Source organism: Mobula birostris, chromosome 4 (assembly GCF_030028105.1).
Source record: "Mobula birostris isolate sMobBir1 chromosome 4, sMobBir1.hap1, whole genome shotgun sequence".
NCBI lineage: Eukaryota > Metazoa > Chordata > Chondrichthyes > Myliobatiformes > Myliobatidae > Mobula > Mobula birostris.
Genome location: NC_092373.1, coordinates 55,630,961 through 55,645,975, shown reverse-complemented (window position 1 = coordinate 55,645,975; position 15,015 = coordinate 55,630,961). Strand labels below are relative to the sequence as shown.

Here is a 15,015-nt window from a genome sequence, read left to right as displayed (position 1 = left end):
ATGTTCCTTAGCATATTAAATAGTTCAGATCATTAAAAGCAGTGAGAGGTAATGGATAATGAATCTTACTGTATCCTTCCTTGGCACCTTCTTGAGGGTGTACATCTTCTGAAAATGAGTTGCATAAACAAATTCCCAATTTTAAACCAGCTTAACAAGAACATTACTTTTTGGATCAGTCATTATTTTACTCCTCACCCTAGTTTCTGCTCCAATTAAATCAACTGAGCTGCAAAAGAGCATCAGACTTGAAACCACACTACCATTGCTGGAGCAGTTAAAATCAAGGTTCAGATTAATGTGTTAGTTACCCAGACTTGCTTTACACTGTTTAATATATGCTTCAATCTTGATCTACACTTTTCCCATTTACTCACATTGTGCAAAGAAGCTGTTCAAATGTCTGCTTCCATTCAATACATGAATTAAAATCTGGACATATTACAGCTACTCAGAAGTACTAACTATCTAACAGAGAATGTTAGTGCCCATAAAAGTGGCAATTTAGTAGTGTTGCTGTGAGTGTATTCTGATTCTCTGTTTGATTTATGCATTAAGAAGTAAATTGTTCACAATTCTCTCATCATAATAAATTGCTGGAAATTTCTGGGTTATGAGGATCTACATTCCTGGCAATACATATTATTTGCTAGGAAACAAGCTTGAAAATTACACCATTGAGTAAATATTGGATACTTGGGTGAGTTCTGGCAAAAAGAGAAATTTTAAGCTATGGATCTTATCCAAAAGAAGTAAAACACCTGGATCTAAATCACTTTAAAACATTTTCAGATCCCACATTGTCAGTTATTACTACTCAACTCCTCACTTCTTCCCTCCCTTGGACTAACCAGTGCTGATTTTGCAGGCTGAAAAAAATCCTTTAAAAATATTATGTAATGAATGGTCTCAATAATTAATTTAATTGTAATTTACTAAGTTACCTGGTTTCATTCATATCCATTATGCAATGCATGTGGACTGAGTCAAATGGTTTAAGCGATTGGAATTCCAATGAAATCCTTTAAAAAACTGAAAATACAGATATAAATATGTTTGAAGGCTAAAAAAATTGTTAAAGATTTGATGGTACTCGTACTGCATTTGATGCCAACATTTGATCTAGCATTACGGTAACATTAGCAGTAAGTTCATTTTTAATGCTTTAACTTTGTAATAGATTATCTCTACCACATAAACATAGAAACTTTACTAGATACTTCTGTATTTTGAAATCTATTCTCTGCACTTTAATCCATTAGGCTATGCACAACAGTGCTTCATCTCTTTAATCATTCCACTAAACGAAACCAGCCCAGTTGTTAGGTTACTGCCACAAAAGAATTCACTACTTTGCACTAATATCGAGAAAAATGAATCTTGCATTTTCTCTGATAGTCAAAAATAATTGTAAGGAAAAAAAAACAAATTTCATGCTCTTACTTTCATCGTTTTCTTCGAACAATATTTGGGCTCTATTTTTCATCCCTTCTTTTAAACAAATACCGTCCAATACAAAATATATCATAAAGAACAGAAAAATATTTTGGCCATTAGTTACTATTTGTTTAATTGGTACATAAGAATAAAAAACTCTTACCTTGCTCTCCCATTTATTATTTCTGTAAAAGCTCCTACAGCACTGGGCAGCAGCGAGTCATGCCTGTTCTGGATGGCAGATTATATGCAACAAATTGTTTTGGCAACATACCGGCCATTTCTTTACCATGGTTTCTGTGTTATGGGAAATGTGCAGATTGTTTCAGTAATTAACAGGAAATTGTTCTACCATGAGAAATCCCTGACATTTAAATTGAATCCATAAAATATTAATCAGCAGATCAAAACAGAACAGTTTACCTGCTCTAGTTTAATCTTTATGCTTGGTGATCACCTATTTTTGCATTATCCAATTAAAAACAGTGGTGCTTAACTGATAACTTACAGCTAGTTAATGCTTAGCTAGTACAAAATTGACTAAACGTTTGGTCATATTTTTAATCTTTGCAACTATATTTAGCAATAGGTTAGGATGCAGCTGAAATCTGTGCTTTGTGTCTCAGATGAGCAACAAGAGTTGCAGTTTTTTAAAGAATTCTGTGTATCTAACTGCTAAAACAAAAAATGTGCATATCATCATCATATGCTGTAAAGTTAACACAAACTGAAGTCAAAGAGAAAACATTTTACCATAGTGGACTGAATTTGAACAGATAGTTTCCAATATCAGATACAGCTGGGTTTGTTGTGGCTTTTTCATTCTGTTGTAATTGATGACTGAGGTCAAACTCTAATACCCCCAACAATTTACATGTATATATATCCATTCATTCTCGTGGTAGCATCCACAACAAAAGAAATAGAACTCGCTCTTCAAATGTATAAATAGGGTGAAAAATTGAAGTAGACTGCATCTATATTCAATTTATCCTCAGTTAAGCATTGTAAATCATGCTTTCCGTCTGCAGGATTAACTAGATCAAGGAAATGCAACAGGAAAATCTTGCAATCCATTGTGCCAGTGAAATAAATCTCAGAATTAGACTAGCAATGGAGTTTCAAAGAGTGAGAGGAGACTGCATTGAATTCTGTAAGATCTCTTCATGGAGTAGTAATGGATAGGACATTTCCTTTGGGAGAACCTAGTCTGAAAATAAGGAATCATCCATCTAAAACAGGTATTTTAGTTTGTTTTCACACAAGTAATGTGAAACTCCCTTTCATAAAGGATAATAGTTGCTGAGTCATTGAATAATGTCATTATATGCAAGGGACATCAGGGACTGGTGAGAGTTGAAGTTACAATTAGATCCCCCATGATCTCATCAAATATCAAAGCAATCTGAAAGAAGTGGATGAGCTACTCCTGCACCTAAGATGGTGGTTTTGCGCTGTCAATAGAAATTGACTATTTACCTTTTCAACTCAATAGGAGAGCTGATCTTCGCATCTGTTTCCAGTAGTAAAGGACTGTCTCCCAACTTACCAGGTGAAAAATAGACTTCACCGGACAATCTTAGCACCCACAGTTAAATTACATAGGGACATTAAAAACAGAAATGGTGTAGACCATTCCACCCTTGTGTCTACTGTATATGGCATTTAATGAAATCATGGCTGATCTTTTACCTCTGCGATGCTTCTCTGAACTAACCTCAAATCCTATAAATTTCTTCATATCTAAAAATCTTCACCTTGAATATACTCAGCACCGAGTTTCCACAACTTGCTTGAACAGCGATTTCCATACATTAATTGCCTTCAAGTGAAGAAACTTCTTCATATCTCAGTATTAAATAGCCAAATCCTCACTTTCATAATGATGCGAAAAGTGGTACTGTAACATTAATTCTGCATATACCCTATCAAGTCCTGTAAAAATGTCACATGCAACTCATCAAATCAAACTAATCATTGATGATTGAAGAAAAAAATGCCATTTATAGGATTCCAGAACAATTTTGTCACACAGATATATTTGCCAAAATTTATACAGGAAAATGGACTGCACAAGGATAAATGAATCAAAGATTTATGCTTCAATTACAAAATATGCAGATAATACAGAGCATAGCTCACTCATCCAGTTTAATGATGACAAAAAAATTCACATCACCCCTTAATTTTTAGAAATCTTAGGATTTTACCATATACACTTCCATTTTTGTTGATCAGCATAGGTATTTACATAATATACTGTACATTTTACACTGATATAAAATTCAGGAAGCATGTGCTCTTGCATGTACCTGGCTACAAGAAGATTGCTATCAATAACAATACAAATCCTAGCAAAAATCTATATGAAAAGTTCTTGGCATATATGCCTCAAGCTGCACCCTAACCCCAATCCTCTACCTCCCGAAGTACAAAATATAAAAAGCAATAAATGAACAAACATCTATGCCTCCATTTGGTTAGAAATGTTTGCATACATTTTTATAACAGCAATACAACTTTGGTATTATACTAAAATGGCAAATTATTATGTAGCACATGAGTATCAGGCTAGATCTATTGTTATTAATAAAAATTGGGGTGTTAATATTGAAATTAAAGAGCCAACCTACCAAAGCAAAAACTATAAAGGAAAATAATGATAAATAACATCTACAATAGAACAATAACTGTCCTATTGTGCACTTAATTCATATTTTAAATGAATGGTGTTTCATTTGGTTATTCCAACTTATCAAATGTATCTTACTATCAAACAGCTTGCCATTGGTGGTTGGAAGTTAATGACCCAAATGTAAGAAACATCATGCAATTTAATATGCAATGGAATAACCCACACACATTTCAAAAGGGTAGGTTATGCTTAAGAAAATTATTTTATTATTTGGAGATGATTAAATAGTAATATACATATTTGAAATTCCAAAAGGACCTTTGTTAAGGCATTACGCAATAGATTCATCACTAAGTCAAAAGACGTGGAGTTGAGGGGTATGTTACTGAAATGATGTCACAGTAGCCCCTGGACAGAAGCAGGGGTTAAATATAGTTATTACAGCCTGCTGAGTATTCACAGCATTTCTTGCTTTAATAAAATGCAACACAACCCAGGGATGCAGGGCAGGGCAGCATGGTAGCGTAGCGGTGTGCACGCTTCAGGGCGCAGCTGCTCTGGGTTCAATTCCAGCCACTGCCTGTAAAGAGTTTCTGTGTGGGTTTCCTCCAGGTGCTCTGGTTTCTTCCCACAGTCCACAGATGTACCAGTTGTTAGGTTAATTAATCATTATAAATTGTCCTGTGGTTAAGCTAGGATTTAATTGGGGATTGCTGGGCAGTGCAGCTCGAATGGCTAGAAATGCTTATTCTGTGCTGTATAGCAACACAAAAAAAATAGGTTTCTAAAGAGAGGAGACTAATGACCTTTCCAATTATGAAAGACTTTGGAAGTAGAGGCAGAGAAGATGGACCAGATTTTTTTCCCACACCTGATGAGTTGATGTAAAAATCAAATTGTACATGTTGTATAGCAGAGACCGTTTACTTGCAAATAGAGGGCTTAACAGCCCTGCTGAATATGATTGTGATAGAATGGACATGAGCATAAAAAAGAGCATTGGGCCAAGGAATGTATAGAGAGAGGGATGGAGTGGTTGAGGAATCAGGCTGCAGTCATTTCTGTTTGGGCTGGGTTTAGTGAATAGTCAAACAGGCAACCAGGTGTCAGTGGTCAATCAAAAAGGCATGGAGGGCAGAGATTTTTTCAGTGAAAATAGGGGAGGTCTGACCTGAAAGAACCTTTGTTTCCTCTTCAGTCAATTAAATAAAGTTGGACCATCTTTAGAAAGCTGAATTCAATCTTCCAGTTAAGGCCTTCTTCAGGAAGGTCTCATATGTGCAAACTAATACTTAGTGATATCAAAACATTTCAGGTGACTAAGCCTATTAGGTGTCCTCCGTACAGGTATGCACTGTACATATGTAGAAACAGCCTCTAATTTAAAGACATTACCTAATGGTACATTTTGTATGAAGAGCTTGTAAAAAAAATATGCTGTAAAGAGCACATAGCTAGTGTGCTACAAGATAGCATCTGGGCTGATAGTTCCACAATGGGGTGAGCAGAGTCACAGGTCAAGGATAAAAGTTCATCACTGAATAAAATGAATATGGATATTAGAAGGAACCTTTACTATGGAAAGTAGTTAGAAAGTGGAATTTGTAAGGAGAAAAATTATTTGAGGTGGCTATCATTGATGCATTTCAGAGAAGAGGATTATATGAAATGGAACACAGGCACCGGCCTGCTCGTTCATCTGGCCATTTTCTATGTTGTAAATGTCATGTAACTGTGACCTTGTTCTTACAATACTCACATCGAAAATATCCATTGTTTTGTTTCAATGACACAAACAAGTATTTGTTGATTCAATGCAAATTATGAATGCTTCCCAAAGCTTATTGAAAACCATAAGGAAAAGCAAACATTCTGCAGTTATTGACATTTCCGCCATCTAGATATTGAAAAGCATAATTTTGCAGCTTAATTTTAAAAGCTTCAAATTGCAACTTGGTACAATTCATGGTTTAGTTTTAAATATTTCTATTCTCCTATCTTACAAACTCCCTTGCTACCGTATTTGTAATATTAAAGCTTCTTGATTGTCAAGTTAATATCATTAATTTTCAAAATACTTCTATAAAAGCAACATACTTCCTTTTAGACAATATGTGAAAGATATACAGGATAATTCATTGAATATAAGTCGTAATGAAGATTTTTGATCCTCTCTAAACATTGCGGAACTTGCTGAATTCCTCTAGTATTTAGTGTGTGTTCTTGAATTCTTTGTGCATGAGTTTCTTCGTACTTTGTTCAATCTTAATAAATATTTATTGATTGGAAAGTCACCTTCCAACAGAATAATACGGACAAACTAAGATTATGATTCATACAAAGAAAGGATCTGCATGAATATTTTTGTTCTGTGGCTTATAAAGAGTTAAATAGTCAATGTTAACTTTAACCAACCATTCTAAATACAGTGACATAGATTTTATTTTCTGTGAAAGGGTAAAATGGTTTATCATATATCTACTTCCCATTTAACACCTTTCTTGTTTATTAACTGACTATTGGAATTAGGCATCAGAAGAAAATAATATCACCAATTTTATACTATTGCACAAAATCATCACCTACCCACTATGCACAGTGCAGAAGATGCCTCTTCATCTCCAATGTATAACAATTAACAACTACCATAAGGTTGCTAAATATCATACCTGGTGAAAATAAGATGGGTTAACCACAAGTTTTCAATCGTTGCTTGAGTTATAATTGGCTTTGCTTCAAAATAATTATCTCATGCAGAGCACACACAATAAAACACCTCACATATGATCCACATTTCAATATTTGAAAAAGCTTACCATGAACTTGTTATGGACCATCCATTCAACTTGAAGCTTTTATAAATTATATATAATCTGAATGCCATGTCTTTATTACATCAAAAGGCTTTAATACATCACCTTTAAATATCTCCAAATTTAAATTAACCTGAAAGAACACCATATTAAATATATTTGTGTGAAAATATATATAAAGGACTGGCTTGTTTGACTTAAATTGGCTAATGAAACAAAAACAATAAGAAATCAATTGTAACGAAGTCACATTTCTGCCCGCTGATTTGTCTTTGCCGCAAGTGCTTCTCCGTCCTCCTCTTCTTCCTCTTCTTCTTCATAATTTTCATCCTCTCTCTCCTCTCCATGATTGGTATCTTCAACGATTGACTCTTCTTCCTGTTCATTTGCCTCCCCTTCCTTCTCATCTGCCTGTATTAGAGTCAAAACAAGTAGTATATGGTATAACACAACTTGAAAAATGCTTAGTATAGATGACTGTGACAATCTTTTTACACGAGTGGTGATATTAATAAGTATGCATCTTAAAATCACCAATAATCCCACTGTTAGAATTTTGGATTCATAGTTTCTTAATTTTACAGGAAATTGATATTACAGGAAAGATTCTAGTGTGGATAAAGCAGTGGGTGATTGGCAGGAGGCAAAGAGTGGGAATAAAGGGAGCCTTTTCTGCTTGGCTGCCGGTGACTATTGGTGTTCCAAAGGGGTCTGTGTTGGGAATGATTCTTGTTACATTATATGTCAGTGATTTGGATGATCGAATTGATGGCTTTGTTGCAAAGTTTGAAGATAGGTGGAGGGGCAGGTAGTCTTGAGGAAATAGAGAGGCTACAGGAGGACTTAGACAGATTAGGAGGAAGGGCAAAGAAATGGCAGATGGAATACAGTGACAGGAACTGTATGGTCATGCACCTTGGTAGAAGAATTGAAAGGATTGACTATTTTCTAAATGGAGAGAAAATACAAAACAAAACTTATTTGCAAAGGAACTTGTGAGTCCTTGTGCAGGATTCCCTGAAGGTTAATTTGCAGATTGAGTCTGTGGTGACGAAGGCAAATGCAATGACAGCATACATTTCAACAGGACTAGAATATAGAGCATGGATGTAATGTAGAGACTTTATAAAGCACTGGTGAGGCCTCACTTGGGGTTTCGTGAGCAGTTTTGGGACGTGTATCTTCGAAAGGCCATGCTGAAACTGGAGAGGGTACAAGGGAGGTTCACAAAAATGATTCCAGGATTGAATGTCTTGTCATATCAAGAGCATCCAATGGCTCTTGGCCTGAGTTCAGTGGAATTCAGACGACTGAGGGGTGACCTCATTGGAATCTATCGCATGGTGAAAGGCCTTGATACTGTGGATGTGGAAAGGACATTTCCTATGGTGGGACAGTCTAAGATCAAAGGACCCAGCCTCAGAAAAGAGAGGCATCCTTTTAGGACAGAGATTAGGGGAAATTTCTTTAGCCAAAGAGTGGTGAATTTGTGGAATTCATTGCCAAAGGCTCCTGTGGAGGCCAAGTCAGAGGTTGATAGATTCTTGATTGGTCAGGGCAAGAAGGGATACGGGGAGAAGGCAGGAGATTGGGGCTGAGAGAAAAACTGATCAGCCATGATAAAATGGCAGAGCAGACTCAATGGGCCAAATGACCTAATTCTGCTCCTATGTCTTATGGACTCACAACCTGAATTTATTTATAAGGTAGGGCTATATTCAAAGTTAATTAATTTATAATTTGACAATATGCGTCCCAATGTTTAAGTGTCCCGGATTCTTCCCCAAATAATCAAAATATTTCCTTCCTTGGTGTCCATCAAATTCAGTTTAATATTTTTTGAAAAGTTTTCAGATATTTCCTAACAACTGAGGAATATTGTTTAAACCCCATGCTGCTGCTGTTGTATAACATTTCTTAGTTTCTACAAAAATCACAGACTCAGAAATCAGATTGCAACAAATGAAAAATAACTAATCATGGAATGAATAAGTGAAGAAGCTGCAGAAGATTGTGAACACGGCACAGCACATCACACAAACCAATCTTCTGTCCTTGGACTCACTTTACACCACACGCTGTCGGAGCAGTGCTGCCAGGATAATCAAGGACACGACCCACCCAGCCAACACACTTTTCGTCCCTCTTCCCTCCGGGAGAAGGCTCAGGAGCTTGAGGACTCGTACGGCAGATTTGGGAACAGCTCCTTTCCAACTGTGATAAGATTGCTGAATGGATTCTGACCCGCATCTGGGCCGTACCCTCCAAATATCCGGACCTGCCTCTCGGTTTTTTTGCACTACCTTACTTACCATTTTTATATTTTCTATTTATGATTTGTAATTTAAATTTTTAATATTTACTATGGATTTGTAATCCAGGGAGCGGGAAGCGCAGAATCAAATATCGCTATGATGATTGTATGTTCTAGCATCAATTGTTTGGCGACAATAAAGTATAAAGTACTTTTAAAACACCTTTTCAGCACTTACAGATGTGAATCTAGCTTGTAAAACTAAAGCATCAAGTTATACTCTCTCTTGTGAAAGAACAGGTGAATCAGTTCACCTCATCCCAGATTGATCATTGAACACTCTCAGGAGAATATGGTCTTGGTACGGCAATGCTTCATGGGATGTAATTTAACTATGCTGCAGTTCCACCAATGATCTTGACATGCTCCTCAGCCTGAGCTCTCTCCACAAATTATCTGGTCAACTCAAGAACAATGGGTTATGAGGGACGATGCCTGAGTCCCTCCTAATTCACTCATACCCTCTCTCTCCATCCAATCATTCTAAACCTCCAGCAGAGGTCCTGATCTCCACTCTGCTGCACCGATCAATTACTCTCCATCACTGATTTCCTTATGTGGGTCCACTCACTTCCCTAGCACCTCACAAAATATAAATGAAGGTTAAAAAAAATTAAAAGCCAGAAATAAAATCAGAGAATGCTGCAAACATGCAGCAGGTCAAATTCTGACAAAGGCTATGCAGCCTGAAATATAAACTCTTTCTCATTTCCACCTATGCTGCTTGATCCGGTGATTGTTTCCAGAACTTTCTGTCTTTTACACAAGTGAAGGGCTGAACGGTCTCTTTCTGTAATGTAACCAACCGTTCTATTAATCTATTTTAAATCCAACAGTTTTTGTTAATGCCTGCACTGAATGAGAAGCAGGGTGGACACAGAAGGGTTAATTTCAATGTTTCCCTTGTCACAAGATGATATTCTAGCTTGTGTTGATCAGCTTCAGGTCACCAACTGCAATTTCATCAGGGGAACTAATGGAATACTGCTGCTTCGTGACAGTGGGCCATGGCTTCAACTGATCAGGTTTTGTAAAGGATCGCTTGGTGCTTTGAAGTCTATTTACTCTGTCAATTTTTTCAGGCAGATATCTCCTTTTGCATATATTAGCAGTGAGCATGGTTTCTCTCTCAATATTAATTCCATTTACACCAATGGCTCTGAAAGGTCAGGCGAGGGCTGTATCCAGCAGCTGAAATAATACTACGGTAAAAAGTCAAATCATTTTTAGAGTCTGAGTATGACATGAACAATTTGGCAAGCTGAGAGATTCATATGCTGTCAGGAGTGTGGAAAGGAACTAACTGAAATAAATATCAAACATGATTTGGAGGAGCAAAATTTTATGCAAGGTTTTATTGATAAATAGTCTGAAGCCAGGAAAAATTATTTCATAATTGAAAAAAGCAACCAACACTTGGGGCAGGATGCATGCATAATGTTAAGCTTCTGTCAGCTAACAATTTATTTTGCAAAAGTGATTGTGTGTGTGTGTGTGTGTGTGTGTGTGTACGCGCGCGCACATGCCCTTAACTGCTGGTGGAGTCGTTGGGGCGCCGTCATGACGAGCTTTTGGTATCTTATCATATGGTGTGTCTTGGGTATCTGAAACCTGGCGGAGCCCATCCCTCTCCAGGTTTTTTTTTACGAGGAAGTTGAACAGAACATTCAGCAGGGTAAAAAGCCACATGAAACCAACATGATGGGAGTGAATGCATTCGATTTAAAATTTAAAGAGCACGAAGAGACTAAAATGGCAACATCTGGGGTGTTCACTTTCAGATATATGACTGAAACGTGGATAGATGAAAAGGTTGTATGTATTATACAGAAGCCGGTTTGAACACAAACAGACTTAAGACAGAGCCAGATGAATTAAAACCACAGGAAAGACTGGAAAACTAACAATGACAATGCAAGATGCTCAGAGCTTCAGTGGAATAAAGACAACAGCAATAATGTAGTTTACACTTTATCTCCAACAGAAAATCCAGGTCATATTTAAAAGGCTACCACAACATGCATAACATCTGCTCTACTAAAAATAAAAGTTACAATAAATGTCGAACCTATTCCAGAGAATTACTGATTAGGCCATGATCTTGGCATCAATAAATTCAGTTGTGCACTAAAGAGACAAGTGGCTAATCTCAAATGAAAAGTTTCGAACTGCCGCCCATAGGAAATTCCATAAAAGCAAGTCACATTGATTTTTTTTTAAGTTGACATTGATTTTATAATAAAAACACAGCCAGTGCTTAATGTAAATTCATACAAGGATTTATAATAACAAAGGTGGGTGCTGCAACAAAAACAGTTGTGTTTTTTTGAGAATATAAAAAAAAGGAAAGGTACGTTGCATCCAGAGTTTCTCTGGTTAGCAGACCATTTCCCTCCACACCTCTCTGACGTAGTGGGGAACCGCGTGCGAGGCCAGTTACAGCAGTGGTTTGCCATTGCTTTCTGCTGGGTCAGTTTCCAAAGAGATCACCAGCTCGTAACCCAGCACGGATGGAAAGCGTGCAGGGGAGCTGGCTGGAACTGGATTCGAACTCAGGACTTTTTGTCCCATAGTCCGACGCTGCTGCCACTATGCCACCAGCTGGGTCCTTTTGAGAATAAGAAACTAAAAAAAAAAATGGAGAAATAAAACCTTTCTACATCATATAGTATAAAATATCCCTTTTCTACCCTAAAAAATAGCTCTATCTTATTTCCAATGTTAATTGTGCATTTTGCCAGAACATTCATCCTTCATCATCTCAGTTCCTCATAAGTGAATGAGGACGGACTGGCCGAGTCCCCGATCCCTGCCACTCCAGGTCATTTTGCTTTACATTCTGTTACCAAGTCTGGTTCCCAGTGGAATGCAGTGGAAGAAAACAGTTCAGTTATATCTTTAGAATATTCCCAACAGACATTTTCTCACATTCTTTGTTGAACTCAATTTATTCAACATTTAAAGCTCATCTTCTACCTTCCAAAAAAAAACACTCCCAACCTTCCACTCAGGGAATCACTTATAATCTTAAAACCACCATGTCCAATTATGCCTCTGGAGAGACAAACGACAACATTTCAGGCCAGTGACCTTTCATCAGAACAAGGAAATTAACTACATTTTAGATTGAACGAGGAGGCTTCAATCATACCAGTGCACACGAAGAACGTAGTAATCGGTCTCAATGATTATTGCCCAGTAGCACTTACAATCATTGTGTTGAAGTGCTCTGAGACGTTGGTCATGAAGCATATCAACTCCTGTCTGAAGAGCGACTTGGATCCACTCCAATGTGCCTGCTGGCACAAAAGGTCTGCAGTAGATACCAGTTCACTGGTTTTCCATTCAGTTCTGGAACATTTGGACAGTGAAGATGCATACATCAGGGTGTTCTTCATTGACTACAGCTCAACATTCAACACTTTCATCCCCTCAAAACTAATCAGTGAGCTATTTTCAAGACCTAGGTTCATTACCTCCTTGAGCAACTGGATCCTTGATTTCCTCACTTGCAGACCCTGGTCAGTTTGGATTGGCAACAACATCTCCTCCATAATCACCATCAGCACAGATATAGTACAAGGCTTATGCATAGCCCCTGCTCTACTTGATGTATACTTCTTACTGTGAGGCGAAGTACAGCTCCAATAGCATTTCGAAGTTTGCTGACGACACCACTGTAGTTGGCCAAATCAAAAATGCTGACGAATTGGCATGTTGAAGGAAGACTGAAAATCTGGCTGAATGGTGCCACAAAAAGAAGCTCTCACTCACTGTCAGCAAAACCAGAGAGCAGATCATTGGCCAGTTCATGAGCCAGTTCTCAAAAGGGGGTCAGAGGTGGAGAGGATCAGTAACTTTAAACTCCATGGTGTTATCATATCAGAGAATCTATCCTGGGGCCAGCACGTAAGCACCATTTCAAAGGCACGGTAGATCCTCTACTTTTATATAAGATTGTGTAGATTCACTATGCTATTTAAAATTTTGACAAACTTCTACAGATGCACAGTGATGGTATCCTGACTGATTTCATCCCAGCCTGGTATGGAAACATCAATGCCAAGGAACAGAAAAAGCCTACAAAAAGTGGGGATATAGCCCAGACCAACACAGGAAAAGTCCTTTGCACAACTGAGCACATCTATAAGGAGCGCTGCCACGGGAAAGTAGCATCCAACATCAACATCTAGGCCATGTTCTCTCTCACTGCTGCCATCGGGAGGAGGTAAAGGAACCTAGGTCCCATGCCATAGGTTCAGGAACAGTTAGTAGCCTTCAATGATCAGGCTCCTGAACCAGTGTGGATAACTGCACTCACCTCAGCATTGAATTGATTACTGAACACAGCCTCTGGACTCACTTTCAATGACTCTACAACTGATATTCTTAGTATTATTTATTGATTTATTTACTTATTGTTCTTTTGTATTTAACACAGTTTGTCTACCTTTGTGCATTGGTAGCTTGTCAGTCTTTTTGTTTATGTGTACTTTTTCATTGATTCTATTGTATTTCTTTGTTTTCCTGTGAATGCCTACCAGAAAATGAATCTCAGTGTAGTATACCATGACATATATGTAGTTTGATCATAAATTTACCTTGAACTTTGAGGTTTTGACTGAGAGAAAAAAAGGAGTATTTATGGTTAAGCAGAACCTAAGCAATGTAATCATAATAACCTTAAATTATCTGATATATTTCACAAGGTATAATTTTATCAAAGCACTTCACCTACCAGTGTACTTCGCAACCTGTATTAGGTAAAATACAATTAGACTGAAATCATACTACAATGAAGTTGCATGAAACTTCTATGGCTACCAAGGTAACGGTAAGACTCTTATAAAGATAACTGCAGGTACTTGTAAACTGAAATAAAAGGAGAAAATGGGGGAAGCATCTTGTTGGACAGCATTCATGGCTAGAGGTAGTAGCACAGATGCTTCATGTAGATAATCTTTAACCAAAGGCAAAGGTGTTACATAAATGTCATGTAACATCAGCAACTTCACCAACATGTCTCGATCAACAGGTGGCACCTAACCAAAATACACTAAAACTCCGACAATTTGCTATCCAACTGGAAATCCTACCGATAACGCACCTGGTTTAGCAGGTAATGTTTACCACATTCCTCTTCCACAGCCAAAGATTCAGGTTCCTGTAATTTTAATCCACTGACTCGAGCCCTGACTCTGGCACTCCCGTACAACTCCCTTTCCACTCACTGGGGTCCCCATTGCTCATGCTCCTTTTCCGCTAGCCTGGTTCTCTGCAAGGTTTATATTCACACTGTGTAACAGGTTAAAAAGGGAATGAAGGGTGTTGAGATTTTTATAAAATAATTTACAACAATCCAGGACATACATCAATCTGGCAACTTCAAAGTCTGGAACATGCAGGATTATGGGAGTTTTACTGTATTTTAAATTAGCTCATTCTCTTGCAAAAATGTAGCCCATGTGGAAGCAGCACACAACAAAATGTGTTATTAACATATTCTCAATGTAACTTTACAAGGGAGTAGTTTTTTATTCAAGCTTTTTGAAGAAAAATCAGCTGTCTTAACACAACAAAGCTGCTGAATTTCAATAAATGGTTAAAGCAATATTACCATGCCAGCCAACACTACCATGCATTTTCCTACCTCTTCCTCTCCCTCATCCTGGTACTGTTCATCCTGATTATCCTCCTGCTGATCAGGATTTCGATCAATCTGTAAACATCAAAATGTAGAGTTTATTCTAGCTGTTCCAAAAATAAATTGACAAAAACTAAAATGCTTCTGTTGAATGCAAAATCCTACAAAAAAT

General features: G+C 37.4%; 2 protein-coding genes across 7 annotated transcripts in view; both read right to left on the bottom strand.

Annotated features, from left to right (window-relative positions):
- Positions 1-3,353, bottom strand: part of LOC140196348 (transient receptor potential cation channel subfamily V member 6-like) — a 38,826-nt gene extending 35,473 nt beyond the window's left edge. For 3 of the 5 annotated variants that reach the window (XM_072255389.1, XM_072255392.1, XM_072255393.1), the window contains exons 1-4: positions 3,195-3,353; positions 1,601-1,734; positions 945-1,032; positions 70-108 (exon numbers count right to left, since the gene is read on the bottom strand). In XM_072255389.1, coding sequence (XP_072111490.1) covers positions 70-108; positions 945-976 — 71 coding nt within the window. In that variant the 5' untranslated portion in view covers positions 977-1,032; positions 1,601-1,734; positions 3,195-3,353. The remainder of the gene's footprint in view (positions 1-69; positions 109-944; positions 1,033-1,600; positions 1,735-3,194) is intronic. The other 2 variants (XM_072255390.1, XM_072255391.1) reach the window with 2 other exon arrangements.
- A 61-nt stretch (positions 3,354-3,414) lies between these two features.
- Positions 3,415-15,015, bottom strand: part of golim4a (golgi integral membrane protein 4a) — a 104,136-nt gene continuing 92,535 nt past the window's right edge. For both annotated transcript variants that reach the window (XM_072255394.1, XM_072255395.1), the window contains exons 13-14: positions 14,850-14,918; positions 3,415-7,296 (exon numbers count right to left, since the gene is read on the bottom strand). In XM_072255394.1, the coding sequence (XP_072111495.1) occupies positions 7,132-7,296; positions 14,850-14,918 (234 nt within the window). In that variant the 3' untranslated portion in view covers positions 3,415-7,131. The remainder of the gene's footprint in view (positions 7,297-14,849; positions 14,919-15,015) is intronic.